The 26,703-nt window shown below is 40.6% G+C and overlaps 1 protein-coding gene across 5 annotated transcripts in view; it reads right to left on the bottom strand.

Moving 5' to 3' along the window:
* The window catches only part of SORCS1 (sortilin related VPS10 domain containing receptor 1), a 559,510-nt gene that overhangs the window by 152,090 nt on the left and 380,717 nt on the right, over positions 1-26,703 (bottom strand). For all 5 annotated transcript variants that reach the window (XR_009701631.1, XM_061197256.1, XM_061197118.1 and 2 more), the window contains exon 6: positions 15,028-15,092. Coding sequence is in view for 4 of the 5 variants with exons in the window: in XM_061197256.1 (XP_061053239.1) it covers positions 15,028-15,092 (65 nt within the window). In the remaining variant the exon portion in view is untranslated. The remainder of the gene's footprint in view (positions 1-15,027; positions 15,093-26,703) is intronic.

The raw sequence follows: 26,703 nt of genomic DNA, 5'->3' as shown, positions 1-26,703 counted from the left end.
TTTTACTGTTGACCCTAACTCACAGAGGGACAGTTACCTGTGCAAGGGTGAGGGTGGGGACACCCAGGGAAGGCTGAAAGAGCTGAGAAAAGCCTGGAAAGCTGCTTGGAGCAGTGACAAGGGGGAGACATCATTCCAGAAAGCAGGAGCACTGGGCCAGAGCACAGGGGCATGAGAGAGAATGGGAGACAGGCTTGGGGAATGTCAGTCAGCTCTTTTGTGAGAAAGTCACACTAGAACTCCAGTTTATGCCAAGAAAAGACACGAAGTTATCTGCAAGGTCACACCCAGCCATGAAAAATGGAGAAGCATGTTTGTTCTGGTAACTTTCCAAATTGAGTTTACAAAGAAAGGAGTGGGAGAGGGAGACACAGAGACAGGGAAAAGGACAAATAGTAGGAAAGAAAGAAAATAGGAATCAGAGTGGAAAGGGGGGAGGGAGGGAAGGAAGGGAGGAAGAAATGAAAGCAGTTTTGTGCATGGGGGAGAAAATACACAGCATGTATTCTCCAGGGCTTTCTGTGGGCGAGGGATGTACACTATTTACTTAGACGTGTTCATGTGTTATATGATGAATGCCAGGACAGAGGGTCAGTTCAAGGGACAGCCTCTGAGACACGTGGGTATATCCAAACCACTATTTCTTCACTTACTAACTTTCTATTTTCATCACACTCGATACTGAATATCATACTTGGAACACGATAAATATTCAATAAAGATCAATAAGACACAATCCTTGCCTTCCATAGTGAAATAAACAGAAGGAGATGACACGTTTGTCTGTCTTCTCTATATTCCAGCCACCTCGGCCCCTGCTACACCTCAGCCACACCAGACGTGCCCATACGCCGTATCCTTCACACGTGATGTTCCATCTGTCTGCAATGCTCTTCCACCCAGCAGACCCAGCTCTCTCCCTTACTTCCATAAGGACTTGGCTGAAAAACCAAATGCCACCTTATCAGAGATTCTTTGACAGCGGCCCCTGCCCCGCCCCATCACTTTTTATCTAGACTCTGCTTTGTTTTGCTTCCTAGAACATACCATCACCTGGCACTATGCATCTGTTTATAACCTGTCTCCCCTAACCAGAAGGTTAAGCTCTATGAGAGTAGGGCCTTTGCAACATCCCCTACTATCCTTCGTTCATGCCTAGAAGGGCAGCTGGCCTAGCACAGATGTCCAACAATGCTTTTCAAATTAATGGATAATAAATAGGTCTGCAATGAACCAGACCTGGCTTCACATTTTAGCCTGCGACAATGGCAAAAATATTTAGCCACTGTAAGCCTCATTTTCCTCATAATTAAAGTGAGGGAAATAATCATAGGTCCTACCTCCAAGAGTTGTTATAAGTACTGCAGCAGCACCAGCCAAATAATAGGAATATAATGCACGATCTTAGCATCCGTGTTGCTTGAGAACACATGGGGCAAAGGAGGGGGAGGTATGAGTAAGTGGCAAGATCTTTACTACGCTACCTTTTGTTCTTGTTTTAAAGCAGGAGTCAGAAACATGAGGAATTTTTCAAACCCTTAGAAATTGCCACACATGCATGTTACATGGACTGTTGCTGCTGAGTCCTGGGGGAGCCTGAGAACCCAGGAGAGACCCATTCCTTTGTCCTAGAGTTAAGATCTGGACATCTAACAAGGTCATGGTGAAGGTGAAAAGAGATGAGACATGTCAAGAAAGGACTTTAGCAGGCAGCAACCTAAGTGCCCATTCACTAGCACAGGAATCAATAACATAGGCAGAATGGTCACACAGTGTAAAACGATACAGCAGTGAAAAAGACTGGCGCTCCAATCAGCACCATGGACAGAGTGCCACGCAAAGTACTGGGCAGCAAGGCAGAAGGGTACCCAAGGTATGATACCATTTCTGTGAAGTTCAAAATATACAAATCAATATTATACACTGTTTAGGGATACAGACACAAACAATAGAAGGTAATGGTATGAATAGGAATGACTGACACCCATTTCAGAAGAATGGTTAGTGGGGGTAATCGGAAGATGCAATTTGGGAAGAGGTACTGTGGGCTTCAACTGTGTTTGCAACAGTGTTAATTCAGAGGTTGACACAAACTCTGGTCCATCCCAACCCAGCCTGCCATCTGTTTTTGTGTGACCCATGAACTATGAATGGCTTTCACATTTTTAAATGGTTGAAAAAAATCCTAAGAAGGGTAACATTTCACAACCTGTGTAAATTATGTGAAATTCAAATTTCAGGGTCCATTAGTAAAGTTTTCTCAGAACACACACGCATACACACACACGAAAGATCTGGAGATGACAAATTTCTCTCATGCACCTCTGTGTTCTCCTCCTCGGGATGGGAGGTAAGGACACAGACCTTCTCACAGATGGGTGAGCACACAGGAGGCAGGGGAAGTGGTAGCACATAATGGATACAAAGGACGGAATTTGAAAGCTGCCCAGCTGAACCTGTTACTGCACTGTCACTGTCAGGTTTTTCACTGCTGTGTGGGGAGGCTCGTGTTATCTTATTTTATGCTTTTCTGGTTGGTTTTCAGGGTCGTCTTTAGGCTGCTAAATCAGAGAGGCCAAATTGAAATCAATAGTCTTTGAAATTAAGAGACTTTCACAATATGAAAAATGGGGTCAGAAGGACACTGCTAGAAAGACAAAGTGGTAGTGGTGCCAAAGCCTGGGAGCTCAAGGTAAAGTAGAGGTCGCGCCCCAACTGCTGGCTGGAAACTCCTGACTTTCATTCTCTCCCCCACGCTGCTGTGATTTTCTTTCCCACCTTACTTGCACAGCAAGGTTTCTTTTTACCTGATACTTTAACACCCTCTGGGGGAAAGACTAACGGCGCCCTCTCTGCTGCCAAGCCCATTGTTGTCAGTGTCACGTAAAACCCTCAGGTCCTGACCCCCGTGGCATTTTCCATTGTGGCCAACTCCAATTCCTCCAGGAGTTCCCCCTTCACTCCAGGCCTTGGCAGCCCAAGGACTACTTATTGGGCTGGCCACTTCCAAGCAGCCGGCATCCCAGGCTTTATCTGTTGCCTGTAAAGCTCAAGGAAAAACCTGGCAACCGTTCCACACTGGTCTGAATGTCCTCCCCACGTATGAAAGGAGGACACTGTGCGCACGGCACCAAGAACAACCGGAGACGTCTGGTTAGAAATCGGTGGGGGAGTAGAGGACGCTCAAAACCCCGTCAAGCAATGAGGTCGAAGGGAGTTCAGGGGATGCTCTGAAGTCCCTTCAGGTGCCTCCTAAATGTATCTAGGACGTTGGATTACACTTCTAGGATCACTCTGTATTCTCAGTTGCAGGTTACTCAACACGGGAGGATCCCTTTCTAAGCCAGAAGAAACACCTCTGGAGTATATCCTCAAGAACTGGAAACTTAAATTTTACTGTAAGAGTGCCTGGTCTTTATATAAATTGGGGGATGGAAAATGGCCTGAAAATGGGTATCTTCCAATTGGATCTTTATTGCCACAGGATGGGAAAATGGACTAAGGTTCCCTGTGTTCAAGTTTTCATGGCCTTTTATCATAATCCCGCTCTATGTGGCTCCATAATCAAAAGCCTGAGGAAACAGAAAATCTCTCCTAACATTCTAAATGATCCCCTTCTAACTTCTCCCAACTCTCAGGGTGAACCAAGCTTCCCCCACTCTTGCAAGTTTCCTTACTCCCCCAGATTCTTCTGACCAAACTAAGACCCCGCCTCAGAGAAACAATCCCTGCTTGGACAACATTTTATCAGCCAGTCTGCCCCTGTTATCAGGGCCAGTTTGAGCACTATTTGGTCATATTTTAGCTATGAAATTATGACTACAGAGAGGAAAGATGATTTTTTTTTTGACAATATGGCCACAATATTCTTTAGACTCTGGAGAAAATTGGTTAAAATACAGTTTTTTTTGAAATTGTAAAACCAGTTCTTTTTGCATGTGCAATTAGAGAAATCTAGCTTGTTAAAATACGTTTTGGTTTATTTTCAAAATTCTGACCCTGAGAGAATAAAAATATGCCTAGGAGAAAGCTTGAGGTTAACTCTTATCATGTCCTTGGGAAACAAACACAGCCCACTTTGCCTGAGACTTCGGCCTTGGGTTGCTTAGTGAAACTTCAAGTCAAAAAAGAAAAAAAAAAAAAAGAGGCAAAGAGACAATTTAAGCCTCAAGCAGGAAACTATGAGATCTCTGTCTGGATATATGTATGTCTCAGTATGTGTCTTTGTCTTTGAATAATATTGCTGAGGTTAATTTGTAAATGAGCTCTATTTAACTGGCTTAAAAAAGAAAAGTAAGTGCTCACAAACAATTCTAAATACAAGACAGAAACTAAAGATGTTTGGGTTTATTTGACACACGCCTTGTACCACATTGAGAAAAAAAAAATGTGCTTTGGAAAAATACATGTTTTTAGAGGTTATAGAATGTGATCTTGAGTTTGCTAATCAGAAGACGCCAGTGTGACAAACAGTTCACACCTGGTTTCTTCTTGGTTTTCACTAGAGGTTAAGGTTTTTTAAGGGTTAAAAATTATAATATGTAATCAAAGCTACCGAAGTGACAAGAGAAGCATTTCAGTGTGTAAAGCAAGTAGGATATATGTTGTTGGCCAGAGAAGATATAAAGACTGGAGATATTTTTGTTGGGGAAAGTGATGATAATAAATTTGTCCTACAGTTAGTTGTTTATAGATGAAAAAAAAATGGGCAAGTTATTGATAATATGGATCCAGAAAGTGATAAAAGTTTTGTGGAAAAGGAACTATGAAAAAAAATTTGGTACGTTGTTAAGACTGATTAAGACTAAATTGAAATTAATTAGGTAAATAAATTTTGCTATTAACAGTCAGCTGGTACCAGACTGAAATTTGGTTCTCTCTCTATATTAAGAGAAATGCTGCTTTTGATAACAGACTGTGTGAATTTCTTTGCCTTTAAGTGATTTATATTTGCTTTTGAAATCTTTTGTTACTTTGGTTAAGTAAATAAGTATTATTTCACAATGATCTATGAAGATTATGGCACACGTAAAGTTCATTCTGCTTCTATGAGATTAACCCCCCATTGTCAGACTTTTGCCACCCTGATGCCCTTGTAGCATGGCAACCGTCTACTCCTAAATCAGGGAATTTAAAATGGGTCAACAATAGCTGTAGATTAAACAGTCAGCACTATGGGAAGACATATGTGCTCTTCCCAGACCAGGGCTCGAACCCATGTCCCCTGCAATGGCAGGCAGATTCTTAACAACTGCACCACCAGGGAAGCCCTTGTCTGTGTTTAATAAAAATGGGGGTAATTAAAAAAAAATTATGTTTCACTAAATATTATCCTAGTTTCATTAATTAAGGTCTGTGTTTACTAAGACTCGCTTCTCAGATAGTTCCTTGCTGTTAAGTTATACTGTTACAAGTTTTAACTGAGTTATTAAAGGGACACTCTAAGTTTGTTTCTGAAGCCTAACTTTGTAATCAATCTTTGGATAAAGATCAGATGCTCCATGATCTACAACCAGGAGGTTAACACCAGGCTACAGCCATTCAAGTTTAAAGAAACCATTAGACTATGCTAAGGATAAGGAGCCTGGTAACATTAGGACATTGGCCTAAATGCCTTATGGACAATGCCAATGTGTACAATTTCCCTTAAAGATAAGGACTGGTAAAAAATAGACTAAGCCAGACAAGCTGGGGATGTACTAGGCTGTACCTAATGAAAATTTCTTAACTTAAATTCTTACTTATGACCTTACTAATACTGCTAGCTATAGTATTTCTATTTTTGCCTGTTTTACAAAATTGTTGTTTCTTACATTACCAAATATGTGACTGAGCCTCTGACAAAATGATGGTATATAGTCCCACATGAGATCAATGACTGTAAGAGTGAAACTGCAGATACAGGAAGAAGCAACAAGAGGGAATATTTTCCTGGACCATAAGAGACTAGTAAAGCAGGAGGTCCAGAGACTTTTGGCTACTCACAAGGCCTAGACCAGTAACGGCACACTGAGCCTTCCTAGCACTGTGGGACAAAACAGTCATAAAATGCCCCCCAACCATGGTCGAATCTATGACCATGAAGGGGCCCTGCCGACCGGAAACTGGCACTTGCTGTCTGCCTCTACAAAGATTGAATCTGGAGCTGCTGCAGCTGCTGACCTTCAATACCCCCTGAAAGGAGTTCAGGGTGGAGATCAGGAATGAGGCACTCTGTGCTCTGGGAAAACACTGACAAAACAGGCCTTCAGATAGTTAGATATTTTCAGGTAAGGATTTTTATGAGCCCAAATTCTCACCTTTCTCATACCTAGAAAAACACTAAAATCATTAACAGTGACAACTGCTTTGGTTTATGTGTTAATACCACATCAAAGGTTAAAACCTACTTGGATAAAACTAGACAACTGGCTACCTGACTACGGGTCTCCTCAAAGTGCCAGGTCTAGACTGGGATTCAGGCTTATCTTCCTGAAAAAAAAAAAAAATAAGATCTATTTTGTCGATTAATGTTCAGGTTGTCACTCCTCCAACTACTTCTGAATCTGTTATACCTACATCAGTAACACTAGGCTAATAAAAAAAAGACATCAAAAAATATATATGACCACACCAAATGGCTCCATTCCTTTGGACAGGGTAACCCAAGCGCTGACTCTATCTGGACCAGGATCAAAAATTGTTACCAAATATAACTTGGTTCTTATTCCTGCTTTGGCCACTGGTTACAATAATTCTTTTACTGATATTTACAATATTTGCAAACTTGTTAAGTTTGTCTCTTTCAGATTGCAACAGTTTCACAGGATAATGGTGATGCAGAGATTTCAGCCACTCCTCAGAACAGATCCTGCCAGAATAACAGCATAAGTCACCCTGGGGCCCCTTAATGAGACAGGGCGAGAGCTCCATGACCCCAACTAGATATGGTCTATGAGTCCCTTGCCAGCCTGAAGAAGCGACAGAAGACAGACCATCGTCCCTCATGCTCCCAGTAAAGATTTCTTGGGGTTCATGTCTCTCAGGGGGAATTTGAGGTAGGAGATAGACGGGCCCCTGCGCTGGACAGCTGGTGTTTGTCAAGTGGAGTAAAACTGAAGCTTTGTTCTCACCCAGACACTCCAAGGACAAAGCTAGTGGCAGAAGCTGAGCTCTGTTGAAGTAAAGAGATAAGATGACCACTCCTAAGGTCAAGGAAAACTTCCCTATCTGCACATGTGCAGGAAGGCTCCTTGGGGGTCAAAAAGGGAGGGGGCATCACCCCATAATATGTGTGAACATGCACCCACAGGCCTCTGTGGTGGGATCCACCTTAGCAAATAGTTGCACATGCATGTTGGGGAGCGTCCTAGGACCAGTCAGGTGTGAAAAAAGAAACAAGATAATTGGCCAAAGGTAAACAAAGACCCAGAAGGACTGTCCTATACAAGTGATTTAAACCACTTCTTTACTGTGCTCCTCATTCAGGATGCCCACACTCTTCTCTGGGTGTGTATCTCTGCCTAGTTTCTGACTAACTGCACTCCTCCTCATTAAGGGGGGATGTCCAAACCCTTTCTCTCTGGGCTCTGCCTTGCTTCTGTCTTAACTAAACAAACTGTTTCTCCGTGTACTCTCCCACTTGTTGTACTATGTCTCTAATAATAAACTTTGTACATGTTTTTACAGTTTTTGCCTCTGTGAGAAATGCATTTTTCACGGGGGGCAAGAGCCAGGGGATGTGGTGGTTAGGATTTCCGGTTTTCATCCAAGTTACCCAGGTTCAATTCCTGGGCAGGGAATTAAGATCTCGCTTCACACCACCACTCACTGCTGCCTCTCCAAGGTCAGTAGGTGCCACTGGACTCTCTAAGTCTGGAAGCTTGATTTAGGGATAGGGGAGGAGAGGTGAGAAGGCATTGTGTTGGGAAGTGATGAAACCAAGCAGGACCCTGTGGGGCTCCTGGACACAAAAGCCTTTCTGTGGCCCCCATTTCTTGATTACAGGAAATGGGCTTCATTCAGCCTCCAAGACCTTCCCTGAGTTCCAACAGGCAGGTTCAAACAGTTGTTAATTAGGGAAGGGAGGGGATGCAGAGACAAGGGAGGACCAGTCAAGAAACAATAGTGCAGCCTTGGGGCAGGGTCCTGGTTCCCCCCTCAAGGGATATACATAACAGTATCTTTGAGCTGTTTTGCAGATACTGAAATCCCCACCAGGTGGGAGAAGTTAATGGTATGCTGCCCACAAGCACTTAGACCCCAGACCTGCTGGAACCAGAAGGTTGATGATGCTAATTCCCACTTACCTTCCCACCAACCAATCAGAAGAATGTCCATGAGCTGATCACAGCCTCCTCTTTGAACCATTGCTATAAAACTCTTCACTACCCCCTCCAGGTCGGGACACACAGTTCTGAGGGCATTAGCCTGCTGTGGCCCCTTTTCCCTGGCAAAGCAATAAAACTGTTCTTTTCTACTTCACCCAAAATTCTGTCTCCAAGATTTAATTCGGTGTTGGGGTACAGAGGCCAGATTCAGCTTCAGTGGTGGGGAGTTATCAGAATCTGAAACTGACCAGAAATGGAAACTTCTAACCTCTTCCCAGACCCCACCCTAGAAATGATTAATATATTAACTGATTGAAAAAGAAGGTAAAAGAAAGCTATGAAACATGGGGTCTAATAATGCCAATTGGTGTACTAGAGCTGGAGTGGCAAGTTTGATATTTTTTAGATTTGCATTAAAATGCAAATAATGCATAACATTCTTCTCTAGAACATTAAAGAGATTTGATAGCTTTTGAAGGGTCATTGAAGAGGAAATACAAATAACCAAGAAAAATAAATACAAATTCTTAACCTCACTCTTAAGTAAATAAATACCAATTAAAACAATAAGGATATGCCACATTTTTACTCATCAGACAGGCTATGTTTAAAAAAATTTTCATAACAACCTGGACTATTGAGGGTACGTAAACATAGGCATTCTCATATTTAGAGAGTATGCAATGATGCATCTATTTCAGAGGGAAATGTGACAATGCCTATAAAAATTAAAAATGTACACACTCTTGGATTTCCCAGGGAAATCCCAGGGATTTCCCGTCAGTAATTTTTCTTTGAGCAGTGCTTGCTCCCTAAACACGTTTGAATGCTTACTAACCAAATAAGTAATATGTGCGTACATGTATGTATCAACACTCTTTGAAATAGCCAAACATCTATATATCTATTAATGAGATGGTGATTAACAAAATTATAGTTGGCTGTATAATGGGGTTCCTATGTAGTGATTAGCCATGAAGTGGCTAAATTTATATATACTGATATAGAAAGATTTTTAACTTGCTATTGCATTCACCCACACTGAATCTGGCATAACAGTTTTACAACATGAACATTTGTGAGTGTGTATGTATGTGTACACACATACATATTTATCTGTATAAGCCTAAACGATTTCTGGAATAATATAGAAGACATATTTTTTATAAAATACTAACTTTGGGGACTTCCCTGGTGGCCCAGGGGGTAAGACTCCGTGCTCCCAATGCAGGGGGCCTGGGTTCGATCCCTGGTCGGGGAACTAGATTCCGCATGCGTGCCACAACTAAGAGTCCACATGCTGCAAGTAAAGATCCCACATGCCGCAACTAAGACCCGGCGCAGCCAAAATAAATAAATAAATAAATATTTTTAAAAAAATAAATAAAATTATCAACTTTGGGGAATGAGAATGAAGGTCAGGAAGTGGATCTACTTTTCCCTTGATACAGTGGAATACTACTTATCTTTTTATTGTCATCGTTGCTACTTCTGTTGGTATAAAAGTAATTAATGCTTATAGTGTAAACTCAAACCAATTCATTGCTAATATACTGGGGACTGATGAGAACTGAGGTCTCTATCACCTTCCCGCAGTATCTCAGCAGTGCTCGCCTTATCCAGGTATTGATATGTATGCCGTTCAATACGGAAATTCGATTGGAGGGGTGGAAAGTGAAAAGCAGAAATGAGATGTCCAGTTCTTACCCACAACAAGAATTAGTGAGATGGTGGCTATACAAAGTTGTGATTTTCCTTTGATTTTTATCTCAGCTTATAAAATGCTGGTTTGAGTTTCATTTCAGAAAGACTTCGGGTGCAGTCTTTTTCATAGCTGGTTAAAGGGCCAAGGTTGTTTTTCCCCAATGAAAGAGATTAGTCCTATGGCAAGTTGTTACAAGGTTAGTTACTCAAGCAAATAGACATGGAGACCAGTAATTGTCCCCTGTCCCTGCTGGCATGGATCACTACAAGTACAGAAAACATTCAGGTCACTGGCCAGGTCTTTCATTTCAGAAGTAAAAGGGAGAAGCAATAAAGCTCAAACTTGGTACTGCAGGTTCTCTTACAAGATGATGTATATAGATGAGCATAAATATAAAACTATAGACCCATGTGTAATTACCATGCAAAGAATTCTGATAAAAGTTATATTCTTTTCCTCCAAATCACATATACATACTGGCATACAATTTCAGGGAGTCATGAGTTTCTCATACTCATCCATTAGCCCTAAGGGACTCTACACACCCTATGGTTAAAGGCCCTTCTGTAAGAAGACGTGCCCAATGGTGACACACACAGATATTTATTAAGTCAACACACATGAATGTGCCAGGCTCTGAGCTATGTTTTGTACATAGAACCAAGATTAAATAAGATACAGCTTTTCACAAAGATTTCAATCCAAGAGTTGGGTCAACATTTTCTAACTACATAGATTACATACATACATACACACACACACACACACACACACACACACACACACACACACCTGTACCTATATTAGGTAAATCAATAGAATGTAGGTTTCCTTTTTACTATTATAATGTACTGGGTAGCAATTTTAATGTATTAGGTGCATACAATGTGTGTGCACATTCATACATACACACACACACAGGGTATTTAAACAGTAAAATCTTTGTTTCCTGGATGAGGACCTGTCAATTTGTCCTCAGTTGAACACAGGGGCCAATAACAAATGCCACATCCAATAAACACGTTAAAAATATTCCAATAATACTTCCTGTGATTGACTGTAATTGAGGTTGCTCTCTTCAGCTTGCTTCCCAAGGCAGAGAGGTAGTATAAGAAAGAATAACATCCTTGTCATGGTTGTTAACTACAAAACATCGAGATTTCAGAGCACAGTTGGCAAGAAATGTTTGTGTAGGTCACAGACCTTCGTAGAGCAAAAGCTTTCCAGAGCTCACCTCCCCTCAAATATGGAGACTTCAATTGAAACAGAAATTAATTATAAAATGTAATCTAGGGAGATTTGAAATGACACTAAAACTAAACTTCGAATAACAAGCCCACATAAGCATTTGCCATCCACCCCATGGCGATAAGCAAAATAAGCAAGAAGGGATTTTTTTCTGTGTCACGTGTCTCAGTGCATTGTCTACAAAATTCCTAAACCCATTAAAATCAGAAAAAAATTACTTGTTACAAAGTAAAAAAAAAAAAAAAAAATCATATTATTTTGGCATACAGCCTACCAGATGTATGACCTAGAATATAAACAATGGGTTTCATATACTAAACAGTAATGAAAGGATGGAGAAAAAAGAGGGATCCCAATTCCGGAATGGGGAGAGAGATAACATAGAGATACTGGATTTCTTGAAGCAAATGACCAGCCTGGAGTCTGATTTTGATAAATACACTCTCAGTTATATTTGCTAATAGCTTGCTACTCTGACCTCTCCGTGTTCTTTCTTTCCTTCCTCCTCCTCTGTTTCTTTGACCTGAAGCCATGTTTACTGACTCTCTTGGAGAGAGACAGACAGGCAGACAGACACACAGAGGGAATATGACACTGAGAAAATCTCATTGTTTTTTATATTTAGTCAGGTCAGGAGTTATGCTTAGATCCTTTATTTCAATTGGTAGGGGTTTTTTTTTTATGTTTTGTTTTGACAGGGATAACTTTTCTAATTAAATCCCTTTATTGAATTTTCACTCTTGGATAGTTTCTGAAAATGCTGTTTTTGCAGAAAAGTAAAATAAAACAAATAAAATTAGAACTGATATATTTCATGCCTTGTGAAAGCTGAGCCTGAGATGACAGTTTGGCATTATCAACCTCCGTGCCTGCAGGGAGCACAGGAATAATGTTGGATGAGAGAAAACGTGCCGATCAGGGAAAGTGACAGCCTTGTTGTTTTCAGAATACGGGGTAATGTGCATTAAATGCCACAAGCCAGAAAGCAGCATTATCCCCCAAAGCTTGAAAATAAAAGCAACGTGGGATGCTACCAATTCCATCCAGAGCTTTCTGAACAAGGGGTGTAGTCATGGGAGACAGACCCTAAAGCTCTTTCATTAGTCTTTCGTTGTGGGACTTTGTTACTACAAGTGTGTTCCACAGACCAGAGGCATCGGCTTCACCTGCAGACTCTTGGGCCCTTATTGAATCAGAATCCACATTTTAACAAGATCCCTCGGTGGGTCGTTGTGCATGTTCAAGTTTGAGATGCAACGCTCTAAATTTATCAGACAACCTGGTAAGTGAGGTTAGGTAGCCAGCTGGTAACCCTGACAATTGGTCAACTATGTGTTCATTCATTCAGTAAATATTTATTAAGCTCCATCTACATGTAGACACTGTAGAATGTGCTGGAGATGCAATACTGAGCAAAGGTATACTTGGCTCCTGCACACATAGAACTTAATAGGCTGGTGGAGAGGAAAAGTTGTGATCAAATGGAATGTGTAATTTCAAACTAAGATGAATACAATAAAGAAAAATAATAGAGTTGGATGAAAGCAAACAAAATAAACTGGTTTAGATTAGGACTTCAACAAAGACTTCCTTAAGAAATGGATGCTCTCCCTGGTTTTGATATAGTTCTATGGTTATTTTGGATGTTATCATTGGGGGAAGCTGGGTGAAGGGTTCAGGGGAACTCCATACTATTATTTTGTAACTTCTTTGTGAGCCTAAAATTATTTCAAAAAGTTAAAAAAATTAGAAATGATGCTTAACCTTAATCTGAACGATCTTCAGTAATGCGTTACACTGAATTGGTCAGGGAAGGGGGAATAAAGAAAGGTATTCCAAGCAGAGGAAACAGCAAGTATTAGAGTCTTGTTATGGAGACATAGAACTTTGTAGTTTCTAAGAATTGAAAGCAAACCCAAAGGCCTGCAGGTGATGACCGAGGAGGGCACCGAGTGAGATGAGGCTGAGGAAATGGGCAGGCGGCAGATTATGTTGCAGCTACAGGTAAAGGTGAGAACTGTGTTATTACTAGAGCAATGGGAGCTAAAACAAAGCTCTAAACAGATGGCACGGCAACTTCTGACTTAAGACAGCTGTGTACTTAAGACAGCTGTGTACTGAGAACTGTACTGAGAACTGAGAACTGAGAACTGTGTACTGAGAACTGAACCATGGAATCCAAGATAATATTATCAGCTCTGGTCACCACCAGAGAGAGCCCACTTGATAAAGAGGTGGGAAAGCAGCTCTAAACTGTTGAGATTATTCTGTGTCAGGTACAATCTGGGCACATTACATATCAGAGCTCTGCCTGAGTTTATAAAGGAGAAAGGAGATGGTCAGCTTGGACCCTGATCTATCCCCACACTGATTCTGCCAAAGAATATATTCATTCCCCAAAGGGGGAAAGAAACCTCTGGAGATAAAAATCTCTCCCTGTGAGCACACAGTAATGGAGTAGGTGTGGTTTCTGGAGAGTTTGGATGGCAGGGGTGACCAGCTTCTTTGAGCTGTGAGCTGGTAAACCATGGGTGTCATCTGCCTTTGCATCAGAAAAGTGGAGGGCAAGTAGACAGGCTCAGTGTCAGTGATGATGAAGTGTGTGAATTGTGAGGGATATTTTTAAAACAGGGAAGGTCTCAAAAATTAGATTATCACCCCCTGGCTCAGTGCTGAACAACTTCGACCAGCCTCTTGGCACTGTGGTAATTGGAGAGTCCGTTCTCTTCCTTTTCTCTGCACTTGAGACCTCTTTCTTTTCACCTGGGTTTTCTCCCCTCATCTATTTTCCTTCTATGCATTTCCCCCTTTTCTCTTTTTCCTTTTTCCCTTTCACCTGTAGTTCCCTAGTAGTACCCCCTGAAATGCTTAGCCCTCCTGGAGATCCTCAGGACCAAAGAAGGGGAAGGAAATCCATGTTGTTGTTGTTTAAATATATTACTTAAACTTTCTATGCCTTGGTTTCTTCATCTGTAAAATGGGAACCACCACCTATGAATTGTAGTGAAGATTAATTGTGATAAAGTATAGAAAGCCCTTAGCATAATTCTTGGTACAGGGCAAGTGCTTAGTAAATATTAGCTACTATAGAAATCATTATTATTAACGTCTTTAATTTACAGTGAAGAAATGGAGGCATAAAGAGTTTCAGTAACTTTTTCAAGGTCACACAGTAAGTGAGTGAACTTGTGAGTCATGCAGACATGGGTTTGGATAGTGGATCTTCAGCTTTGCTCTCCATCGTGTGCTAAAGCCAAAATGTCCATAGGAAACACAGTCCTTCACTGTAGCCAACCTAACTAGGGATGTTCAGAACCACCAACTGACTTTTACCTCCTGCCGCTTATGATGGGGGACAGACAGGATGATGCTCTTCTACAAGCCCTTTCCAAGTGTTTTGTCAATCTCCCACTAGACAGTGAGGCATTGCCTGGATGATATCTCATAAAATAAGGAAACTGGCAAAACAAATCAAAACAAAAGAGCAGCAATAATGCAATAATAACAAGTGTTTACTTAAAAAATAAGAAATTTTGGAATTTTCTCATCACCTGCAAAGAAAAACCCCTTGACTGGATGAGAGTTGTAGAGAATTATTAAGACAACTCTAGGTAACTAAGGACAAAAAAAAAAAAAAAGTCCTCAGGTCCAAACGACTTAGATTATTGATTATTGCCACTGTGATTTCCCTTAACACAGATGTGATTCATGGCAGATCGATAAAATTAATTACTATTAACGTCGTGGAAAAGTTGCTTTACTTACGACCATCCACAGTTCTGGCTTCGAGATGCACAAGATCTGGTTCCTTGTTCGACCCCATCACAGACCTAAATGATGGAGAAACATCAACATTAATGAATTCCCATGTGCCTCAGAGAAACTCAGCTGAGCCCACAAACTACTAATGTTCATGGGATTCTAAAGCCATAATCCTTAGGATACATGTACTGTACTTATTGATATAGCCTGACAGTAAAATTTTCACTTCAAATAAAACCTATAAAAAATCCTTTATTTGATGAAGGCCAGGCTTGACTCTGGCAAGGATACTGTGTGTTATTAACTGTGAATTGCAAATGAGTCCCATGCATGTCATATGTAACAGTCTCACTGACAGTATATTAAACTTTCAAGAGTTGTCAGGCAGATGCCAGGCAAGCTGCTTTAACTGGGTGACTTGAACAGTAATTTACACAGCAAACTGATCTAATTAATGTTTTCATTTGAAATTTGCAGAACTACCTACTACTATCTTATGAACAGACCACATGACCCAACCAATGTAGTGGCCAGAACAGCCTAGAGTGACCATTCTCTGTATTGTTGAACCTGTGTGAGTGGGAAATACAGATGCACTTATATTATGATATGTGCCAGAAATCACAAGTGTAAGTAAAACACAAGTCTATTTAAAATGCCTTGGAGAGGACCCTCAAGATGGCGGAGGAGTAAGACGTGGAGATCACCTTCCTCCCCACAAATACATCAGAAATACATCTACATGTGGAACAACTCCTACAGAACACCTACTGAACGCTGGCAGAAGACCTCAGACTTCCCCAAAGGCAAGAAACTCCCCACGTACCTGTGTAGGGTAAAAGAAAAAAAGAAAAAACAGAGACAAAAGAATAGGGACGGGACCTGCACCTCAGGGAGGGAGCTGTGAAGGAGGAAAAGTTTCCACACACTAGGAAGCCCCTTCACTGGTGGAGGCACGCGGGGGGGAAGCTTTGGAGCCACGGAGGAGAGTGCAGCAACAGGGGTGCGGAGGGCAAAGCGGAGAGATTCCCGCACAGAGGATCGGTGCCGACCAGCACTCACCAGCCTGAGAGGCTTGTCTGCTCACCTGTCGGGGCGGGTGGGGGCTGGGAGCTGAGGCTCGGGTTTCGGAGGTCAGATCCCAGGGAGAGGACTGGGGTTGGCTGCGTGAACACAGCCTGAAGGGGGCTAGTGCGCCACAGCTAGCCAGGAGGAGGTCCAGGAAAAACTCTGGACCTCCCTAAGACGCAAGAGACCATTGTTTTGGTGTGCGAGGAGAGGGGAATCCTTCCCTGTCTGCCCACAGAAGGCAGAGCACTGCCTAAACGAGCTCCAGAGACAGACGGGAGTGAGGTGCAGCTATCAGCATGGACACCAGAGATGGGCATGAAATGCTAACGCTGCTGCTGCAGCCACCAAGAATCCTGTGTGCAAGCACAGGACACTATCCACACCTCTCCTCCCTGGAGCCTGTGCAGCCTGCCACTGCCAGGGTCCTGGGATCCAGGGACAACTTCCCCAGGAGAACACATGGCACGCCTCAGGCTGCTGCAACGTCACTCTGGCCTCTGCCTCCGCAGGCTCGCCCCACAATTGGTACCCCTGCCTCCCCCCAGCCTGAGTGACCCAGAGCCCCCTAATCAGCCGCTCCTTAAACCCCGTCCTGTCTGCATGAAGAACAGATGCCAGAGGGTGACCTACATGCAGAGCAGCGCCAAGTCCAAAGCTGAACCCCAGGAGCTGTGCAAACCAAGAAGAGAAAGGGAACTTTCTCCCAGCAGCCTCAGAAGCAGCGGATTAAATCTCCACAATCAACTTGATGTACCCTGCATCTTTGGAATACCTGAATAGACAGCAAATCATCCCAAAATTGAGACGGTGGACTTTGGGAGCAACTAGAGACGTAGGGTTTGCTGTATGTGACTAACCAGTTTCTGATTTTTATGTTTATCTTAGTTTAGTTTTTAGGACTTGTTATCATTGGTGGATTAGTTTATTGGTTTGGCTGCTCTCTTCTTTTTTTTTTAGTACTTTTAAATTTTTTTATTTTAATAATTTTAAAAAATTTTGAATTTTAATAACTTTATTTATTTTATTTATTTTTTCTCCGTTTTCTTCTGAGCCATGTGGCTGACAGGGTCTTGGTGCTCTGGTCGGCTGTCACGCCTGAGCCTCTGAAGTGGGAGAGCCGAGTTCAGGAAATTGGACCACCAGAGACCTCCCGGCCCCATGTAATAACAATCGGCAAGAGCTATCCAGAGATCTCTGCCTCAACGTTAATACCCAGCCCCACTCAACGACCAGCAAGTTCCAGTGCTGGATACCCCATGCCAAACAACTAGCGAGACAGGAACACAACCCCAACCATTGGCAGAGAGGGTACCTAAAATCATACTAAGCTCACAGACACCCCAAAACACACCACCGGATGCAGTCCTGCCCACCAGAAAGACAAGATCCAGCCTCATCCACCAGAACACAGGCATCAGTCCCCTCCACCAGGAAGCCTACACAACCCACTGAACCAACCTTACCCACTGGGGGCAGACACCAAAAACAACGGGAACTATGAACCTGCAGCCTGTGAAAAGTAGACCCCAAACACAGTAAGTTAAGCAAAATGAGAAGACAGAGAAATATGCAACAGATGAAGGAGCAATGAAAAAACCCACCAGACCAAACAAATGAAGAGGAAGTAGGAAGTCTACCTGAAAAAGAATTCAAAGTAATGATACTAAAGATGATCCAAAATCTTGGAAATAGAATGGAGAAAATACAAGGAATGTTTAACAAGGACCTAGAAGAACTACAGAGCAAGCAAACAATGATGAACAACACAATAAATGAAATTAAAAATTGTCTAGAAGGAATCAAGAGGAAAATAACTGAGGCAGAAGAACGGATAAGTGACCTGGAAGATAAAATAGTAGAAATAACTATTGCAGAGTGGAATAAAGAAAAAGAATGAAAGGAATTGAGGACAGTCTCAGAGACCTCTGGGACAATATTAAACGCACCAACATTCGAATTATAGGGGTCCCAGAAGAAGAAGAGAAAAAGAAAGGGACTGAGAAAATAGTTGAAGAGATTATAGTTGAAAACTTCTCTAATATGGGAAAGGAAATAGTCAGTCAAGTCCAGGAAGTGCAGAGAGTCCCATACAGGATAAATCCAAGGAGAAATACAACAAGACATATTAATCAAACTATCAAAAATTAAATACAAAGAAAAAATATTAAAAGCAACAAGGGAAAGCAACAAATAATATACAAGGGAACTCCCATAAGGTTAACAGATGATTTCTCAGCAGAAACTCTACAAGCCACAAGGGAGTGGCATGATACATTTAAAGTGATGAAAAGGAAGAACCTACAACCAAGATTACTCTACCCGGCAAGGATCTCATTCAGATATGACAGAGAAATCAAAAGCTTTATAGACAAGCAAAAGCTAAGAGAATTCAGCACCACCAAACCAGCTCTACAACAAATGCTAAAGGAACTTCTCTAAGTGGGAAACACAAGAGAAGAAAAGAACCTACAAAAACAAACCCAAAACAATTTAAAAAATGGTAATAGGAATATACATATCAATAATTACCTTAAATGTGAATAGATTAAATCCTCCAACCAAAAGACAGAGGCTCGCTGAACGGATACAAAAACAAGACCCATATACATGCTGTCTATAAGAGACCCACTTCAGACCTCGGGACGTATACAGACTGAAAGTGAGGGGATGGAAAAAGATATTCCATGCAAATGGAAATCAAAAGAAAGCTGGAGTAGAAATTCTCATATGAAACAAAATAGACTTTAAAATAAAGACTATTACAAGAGACAAAGAAGGACACTACATAATGATCAACGGATCAACCAAGAAGAAGATATAACAATTGTAAATATTTATGCACCCAACATAGGAGCACCTGAATACAAAAGGCAAATGCTAACAGCCATAAAAGGGGAAATTGAGGAATACAATAAGAGTAGGGGACTTTAACACCCCACTTCCACCAATGGACAGATCAACCAAAATGATAATAAATAAGGAAACACAAGCTTTAAATGACACATTAAACAACATGGACTTAATTGATATTCATAGGACATTCCATCCAAAAACAACAGAATACACTTTCTTCTCAAGTGTTCATGGAACATTCTCCAGGATAGACCATATCTTGGATCACAAATCAAACCTTGGTAAATTTAAGAAAATTGAAATCATATCAAGTATCTTTTCTGACCACAAGGCTGTGAGACTAGATATCAATTACAGGAAAAAAATCTGTAAAAAATACAAACACATGGAGGCTAAACAATATGCTACTAAATAACCAAGAGATCACTGAAGAAATCAAAGAGGAAATCAAAAAATGCCTAGAAACAAATGACAATGAAAACACAACGACCCAAAACCTATGGGATACAGCAAAAGTAGTTCTAAGAGGGAAGTTTACAGCAATACAATCCTACCTCAAGAAACAAGAAACATCTCAAATAAACAACCTAACCTTACACCTAAAGCAATTAGAGAAAGAAGAACAAAAAAACCTCAAAGTTAGCAGAAGGAAACAAATCATAAAGATCAGATCAGAAATAAATGAAAAAGAAATGAAAGAGACAATAGCAAAGATCAATAAAACTAAAATTGGGTTCTTTTAGAAGATAAACAAGATTGATAAACCATTAGCCACACTCATCAAGAAAAAAGGGAGAAGACTCAAATCAACAGAATTAGAAATGAAAAATGAGAAGTAACCACTGACACTGCAGAAAAACAAAGGATCATAAGAGATTACTACAAGCAACTCTATGCCAATAAAATGGACAACCTGGAAGAAATGGACAAATTCTTAGAAAAGCACAACCTTCTGAGACTGAACCAGGAAGAAACAGAAAATATAAACAGATCAGTCACAAGCACTGAAATTGAAACTGTGATTAAAAATCTTCCAAGAAACAAAAGCCCAGGACCAGATGGCTTCACAGGTGAATTCTATCAAACTTTTAGAGAAGAACTAACACATATCCTTCTCAAACTCTTCCAAAATATAGCAGAGGGAGGAACACTCCCAACTCATTCTACGAGGCCACCATCACCCTGATGACAAAACCAGACAAAGATGTCACAAGAAAAGAAAACTACAGGCCAATATCACTGATGAACATAGATGCAAAAATCCTCAGCAAAATACTAGCAAACAGAATCCAGCAGCACATTAAAAGGATCATACACCATGATCAAGTGGGGTTTATCCCAGGAATGCAAGGATTCTTCACTATATGCAAATCAATCAATGTGATACACCACATTAACAAATTGAAGTACAAAAACCATATGAAAATCTCAATAGATGCAGAAAAAGCTTTCGACAAAATTCAACACCCATTTATGATAAAAACTCTCCAGAAAGTAGGCATAGAGGAAACTTACCTCAACATAATAAAGGCCATATACGACAAACCCACAGCCAACATCGTTCTCAATGGTGAAAAACTGAAACCATTTCCACGAAGATCAGGAACAAGACAAGGTTGCCCACTCTCACCACTATTATTCAACATATTTTGGAAATTTTAGCCACAGCAATCAGAGAAGAAAATCAAATAAAAAGGAATCCAACTTGGAAAAGAAGAAGTAAAGCTGTCACTGTTTTCACCTGACATGATACTACACTTAGAGAATCCAAAAGATTCTACCAAAAAACTACTAGAGCTAATCAATGAGTTTGGTAAAATAGCAGGATACAAAATTAATGCACAGAAATCTCTTGCATTCCTATACACCAATGATCAAAAATCTGAAAGAAAAATTAAGGAAACACTCTCATTTACCACTGCAACAAAAAGAATAAAATACCTAAGAATAAACCTACCTAAGGAGACAAAAGACCTGTATGCAGAAAACTATAAGACACTGATGAAAGAAATTAAAGATGATACAAACAGATGGAGAGATATACCATGTTCTTGGATTGGAAGAATCCACATTGTGAAAATGACCATACTACCTAAAGCAATCTACAGATTCAATGCAATCTCTATCAAACTACCAATGGCATTTTTCAAAGAACTAGAACAAAAAATTTCACAGTTTGTATGGAAACAGAAAAGACCCCGAATAGCCAAAGCAATCTTGAGAAAGAAAAATGGAGCTTCAGACTATACTACAAGGCTACAGCAATCAAGACAGTATGGTAGTGGCACAAAAACAGAAATATAGATCAATGGAACAGGATAGAAAGTCCAGAGATAAACCCACACACATATGGTCACCTTTTCTTTGATAAAGGAGATAAGAATATGCAATGGAGAAAAGACAGCCTCTTCAATAAGTGGTGCTGGGAAAACTGGACAGCCAGCTACATGAAAAAGAATGAAATTAGAACACTCCCTAACACCATACACAAAAATAAACCCAAAATGGATTAAAGACCTAAATGTAAGGCCAGACACTATAAAACTCTTAGAGGAAAACATAGCCAGAACACTCTTTGACATAAGTCACAACAAGATCCTTTTTGACCCACCTCCTAGAGAAATGGAAATAAAAACAAAAATAAACAAATGGGACCTAATGAAACTTAAAAGCTTTTGCACAGCAAAGGAAACCATAAACAGATGAAAAGACAACCCTCAGAATGGGAGAAAATATTTGCTAAAAAGCAACTGACACAGGATTAATCTCCAAAATATACAAGCATCTCATGCAGCTCCATATCAAAAAAACAAACAACCCAATCCAAAAATGGGCAGAAGACCTGAATAGACATTTCTCCAAAGAAGATATACAGATTGCCAACAAACACATGAAAGGATGCTGAACATCACTAATCATTAGAGAAATGCAAATCGAAACTACAATGAGGTATCACCTCACACCAGGCATAATGGTCATCACCAAAAAATCTACAAACAATAAATGCTGGAGAGGGTGTGGAGAAAAGGGAACCCTCTTGCACTGTTGGTGGGAATGTAAATTGATACAGCCATTATAGAGAACAGTATGGAGATTCCTTAAAAAACTAAAAATAGAACTACCATACGACCCAGCTATCCCACCACTGGGCATATACCCTGAGAAAATCATAATTCAAAAAGAGTCATGTACCACAATGTTCATTGCAGCACTATTTACAATAGCCAGGACATGGACGCAACCTAAACGTCCATCAACAGATGAATGGATAAAGAAGATGTGACACATATATACAATGGAATATTACTCAGCCATAAAAAGAAACAAAATTGAGTTATTTGTAGTGAGGTGGATGGACCTAGAATCTGTCATACAGAGTGAAGTAAGTCAGAAAAACAAATACCGTATGCTAACACATATATATGGAATCTAAAAAAAAAAAAAAAGGTTCTCATGAACCTAGGCGCAGGACAGGAATAAAGAGGCAGACGTAGAGAATGGACTTGAGGACACGGGGAGGAGGAAGGGTAAGCTGGGACGAAGTGAGAGAGTGGCATGGACATATATACAGTACCAAATGTAAAACAGATAGCTAGTGGGAAGCAGCCTCATAGCACATGGAGATCAGCTGGGTGCTTTGTGACCACCTAGAGGGGTGGGATAGGGAGGGAGGGAGGGAGACGCAAGAGGGAGGGGATATAGGGATATAAGTACATGTATAGCTAATTCACTTTCTTATACAGCAGAAAGTAACACAACAATGTAAAGCAATTATACTCCAATAAATATGTTTAAAAAAATAATAAAATAAAATGCCTTGGAGGCACATATTATTTAGTCTTATCTTGCAGTGAGCCATATTAAATAGAAAATAAGTATTCTGTTATATAAGCAATATGGGCCATCATACTTTAAGACTTTCATTCAGCAAGATTAATTAAACTTGAGACTATCTATAATTTTTTTCATCAGGATTTGCAGACATCCATTTAATCTGTTCCATTTCCATGTGTAAAATAGTAACATGCCTTAAAACTGGTCTTCCTCTGCCTCCCAGGAGCCCCTCAGCCCCACCATCAAATCCATACGAGAAAATGAAGATGTTAAAAACGCTCATTACATTCAGGACTCAGTGTGGTAGCCAAGACCCGTTTCACTTTTTCTGCCCCACGTCCTGCCACACAGGAAGATCTGCCACTCCTTAAAGTGCCTCATTCCTTTCCTCAGCCCTCTGTGAGCCTCTGTATGCTTTTCTCTCCAGCTTGAAAGGCCCTTCTCCAGTTTCACCGCATCTTCTTTGACTCATTTTAAGACACATTTGAAAGGTCACTTCTTCCATTAATTATTTCCCAGTTACACCAGGAAAACTGCTCTCTTCCTAAGTATTTCTTTTTTAATACAAATTTTGTAAGAGTTTGCTATAAATAATTATTTTATGTCTTTCCCTATATAAAAGCAGCATCCCACCACCCTGCACACACGCACACCAAACTGAGAGCCCCTGGAGTAGCTTTGTTTTAAACACTTTATATTCACATGTATATATGAATAAAATAATGCCTGAGCTATAACAGATAGTCAAATGTTGAAAGAAAGAAGGAAGGAAGGGAGGAAGGGAGGGAAGGAGGGAGGGAGGGAGGGAGGGAGGAAGGAGGGGAGGGGGAGAAAGGGAGGGAGAGTGTTTAATGGTCTGTGAGCTCTTTGAAATAAGTAAATGAATCACAGTCCTAAGGGCATCCCCAGAACTCTTCTTTTTTGATCTCATTTCCCAACTCAGAGTCTGAAGCCTAGCTAGCTTAGTCTTTATCTTAAGAAGTCTCCTTAAGGCCCTATTATCACTGTCAGTAACTTTTCTTTGATTGATACATGGCCTGAAATTCAGAGCCTATGTTTGAAACACTGAACTCTGCTTTCTTCTTCTCCCAGGAAGCAGAAATGTCCTAACAAGGGTTTTATAATTTTCCCCAAAGAGACAGGGAACCTGCACTTGGACATTTCCCCTGGTTAGAATCTGTACAGAGGTGGATGGTGATACTTTCACAATCATTTCAGTCACGTACTCAAGGGCCTGCTTGTTCAGAGATGGTAGCTCTGCACTTCCCATAGTGAAGCATTGATTGCATCCGTAGGTGACCTCTACTGACAAGGCCAAAGTCATGAACAATTAAAAAAAAAAAAAAAAAAAGACAAGCTCCCTTTCTGACAACCCTCAAACTAGAAAGCTCAGCAGGTAACTGGTTTTTGTAAATTATTATTGGGTAGTAACATGTTCCTCACCTCCCACCTTACCTGATGCAAGTTTCTTCCTTGAAATGACCAGTACCTATGACACTGGCATCCCAGAAACACAGGGTTGCAACTATCACGCAAACCTAACCTGCTTGGCTTGTGCTTAGGGTCAACGTGAGGCAAAATGATTCTCCTGCATCCAGTTGCATCTTTCCATGTGCATATGACGACAAATCAATAATAGCAGTAGTCTCTTAAGATCTTTTATTATCTCTAAAGGCAGGAGCTGTTGTTTCAAGTGACATGTCCCTCTTACCAACTAATGTAAAGAGACAGGGACAAAACAGAATCCTTTGTCTTTCCAAAGTCTACTGTGGCAACTCCCTTACCCTGCCTAAAATTTTTTCCATGTCTAGTAAAACAACTGCAACAACAAAATAAAACTTTAAAGTCAGGCCATGGTGTTTCCAACAATTTTTATTTGCAGATGTGCTCGCCCTTTTTCCTGAAGGCCTAAGGGTGCCTCTAGATCTGCAGTCACACATTATAAAGAATTACTGCTGCTTTTACTTTGTGGCACTGGTGAGTTCTCAAGAGCTGAAGCCAAACAATGTTAAATGTTCACAGATGTGCTGGTTTTAATGGTGCTGTCATTGATCAGACACCTTGTGGAAACACATCACTGCAGATGACCTACAACGTATCATTTTCTAGCCCATTTATGCATTTTAGTTGGGACTGTAGAGTTTAATGGTTTTCTGCATGTTTTTAAAACCAACTGTTGTGATTAATAATGATGATGATGAGTAGTTGCCAGAGGCTTGTGCGGTGGGGATGGAGAAATGGGGAGAGAATGGTAAGAGTGCACAAACTTTCAGTTATAAGATGAATAAGGTCTGAGGATCTAATGTATAACATGGTGACTATAATTGAAAATGCTGTATCATATAATTGCAGTTTGCTGAGACAGTAGAACTTAAGTGTTCTTACACACACAAAAAGGTAAATATGTGAGGTAATGAATGTGCTAACTCGATTAGGGAAATCCTTTCACAATGTATATGTATATCAAATCATCACGTTGTACACGAAGTATATCAGGATCCTATTTGTCAGGTATGCTTCAATAAAGCTAAAAAATAAGAAATCAAAGAAAACCAGCATAAACATAAAATTTAATCCAAAATATTCTCTTGACGATCTCATTTTTGGAGGGAGATCTCAAGAATGGCTTCAAGAATCTCTATCCAATCACGTAAGTAACTCTGACTTCAGGTATTAAGCACAAAGGTTTGGGCACCTTTGCTTTATGCTTCTAGACTGCCCTGTACACATCCTTGTCATGGTTCATAATGATTTGCTGGATCTCTTTGCATAAATGCTTCTCTTACTTCACTGAGCTCCCAAAAGGCAGGTGCTCTGTTTTTTGTCACTGTGTTCTCTGTGCTTACCAGAGCATAGGGAAGAATGTTTCCTCAACAGACATATAGACATGTTGACACTGGTCAATATTTACTATAATATCTGATATATTGGGTTGTTCAAGTCTGGGACTCAGAAAGAATCTCTCTGTAAAAATGAGATGAAAGGGACTTCCCCAGTGGTCCAGTGGTTAAGACTTTGCCTTCCAATGCAGAAGGCGTGGGTTCGAACCCTGGTTGGGGAACTAAGATCCCACATGCCGTGGGGTGCGGCCAAAAACTTAAAAATGAGATGAAAAATTTCGGTTCAGGATCCTTTAATTATATAAAAAGACAATAGGTGGCTGTATCTTGTATATCTTTATATCGCCTTTATGTCTAATTGGGAAAATGAATTCCCTTCTTGAGCTGAATTTCATGGAAGGGAAGGAACACCATGCTTTGCACATGCTGGTACCTCTGCCTGGAACAGCTTCTTACCCTTCTTCTGCCTTCTTAACTCTTACGGTCTGTGGCTCAGCTGCAGATGAGTGAGGTTGAAAACAGTCTCCCCAGTGGGGGTGCCACTTAAGCTAAGTTGGTTATCCCTTCTCAGACTTCCAGAACTGTGCACATACTTTTGCATAGCACAGATTAGGCCATGTTTCAGGTGGTGGCTCATTTGTCTGTCCTTCTTATTGACAGACAAGCTCAAACCTTTCTGTTTTTCTGTGCCAGGTACCATGCATGCTATATATAGATATTCAATCAATGTTTACTGAATGCTTTTGGATAAAGGAGAAGTACACAACCAGCCATATCAGCATTCATCAGTTTATCTGTGTGTGTGACATTTGGTCAGTTACTTAACATCTCTGTGCTTTTATTTTTTAATGATAAAATGAGACTAAAATAAGTTCTCCTAGAATATACATCTTAAAGCACCGAGCAGGTTCCTGGCACACAGCAAGGGTGTGTAGATAGATGGGGAATATTAATCCTGATGTGAAAATTAATCCTCATACGAAAATTAAAATTCGTGTTGGTAATAAAAGCTTCTTGGGATATCAGGGGTACCCCGTTAGCAAAAATGATTTATCATCGTAAATCTACAGACAAAATAAAA

Source organism: Eubalaena glacialis, chromosome 1 (genome assembly GCF_028564815.1).
Source record: "Eubalaena glacialis isolate mEubGla1 chromosome 1, mEubGla1.1.hap2.+ XY, whole genome shotgun sequence".
Lineage (NCBI taxonomy): Eukaryota > Metazoa > Chordata > Mammalia > Artiodactyla > Balaenidae > Eubalaena > Eubalaena glacialis.
The sequence above is the reverse complement of the archived record's forward strand: the minus strand, read 5'-3'. Positions and strand labels throughout refer to the sequence as shown.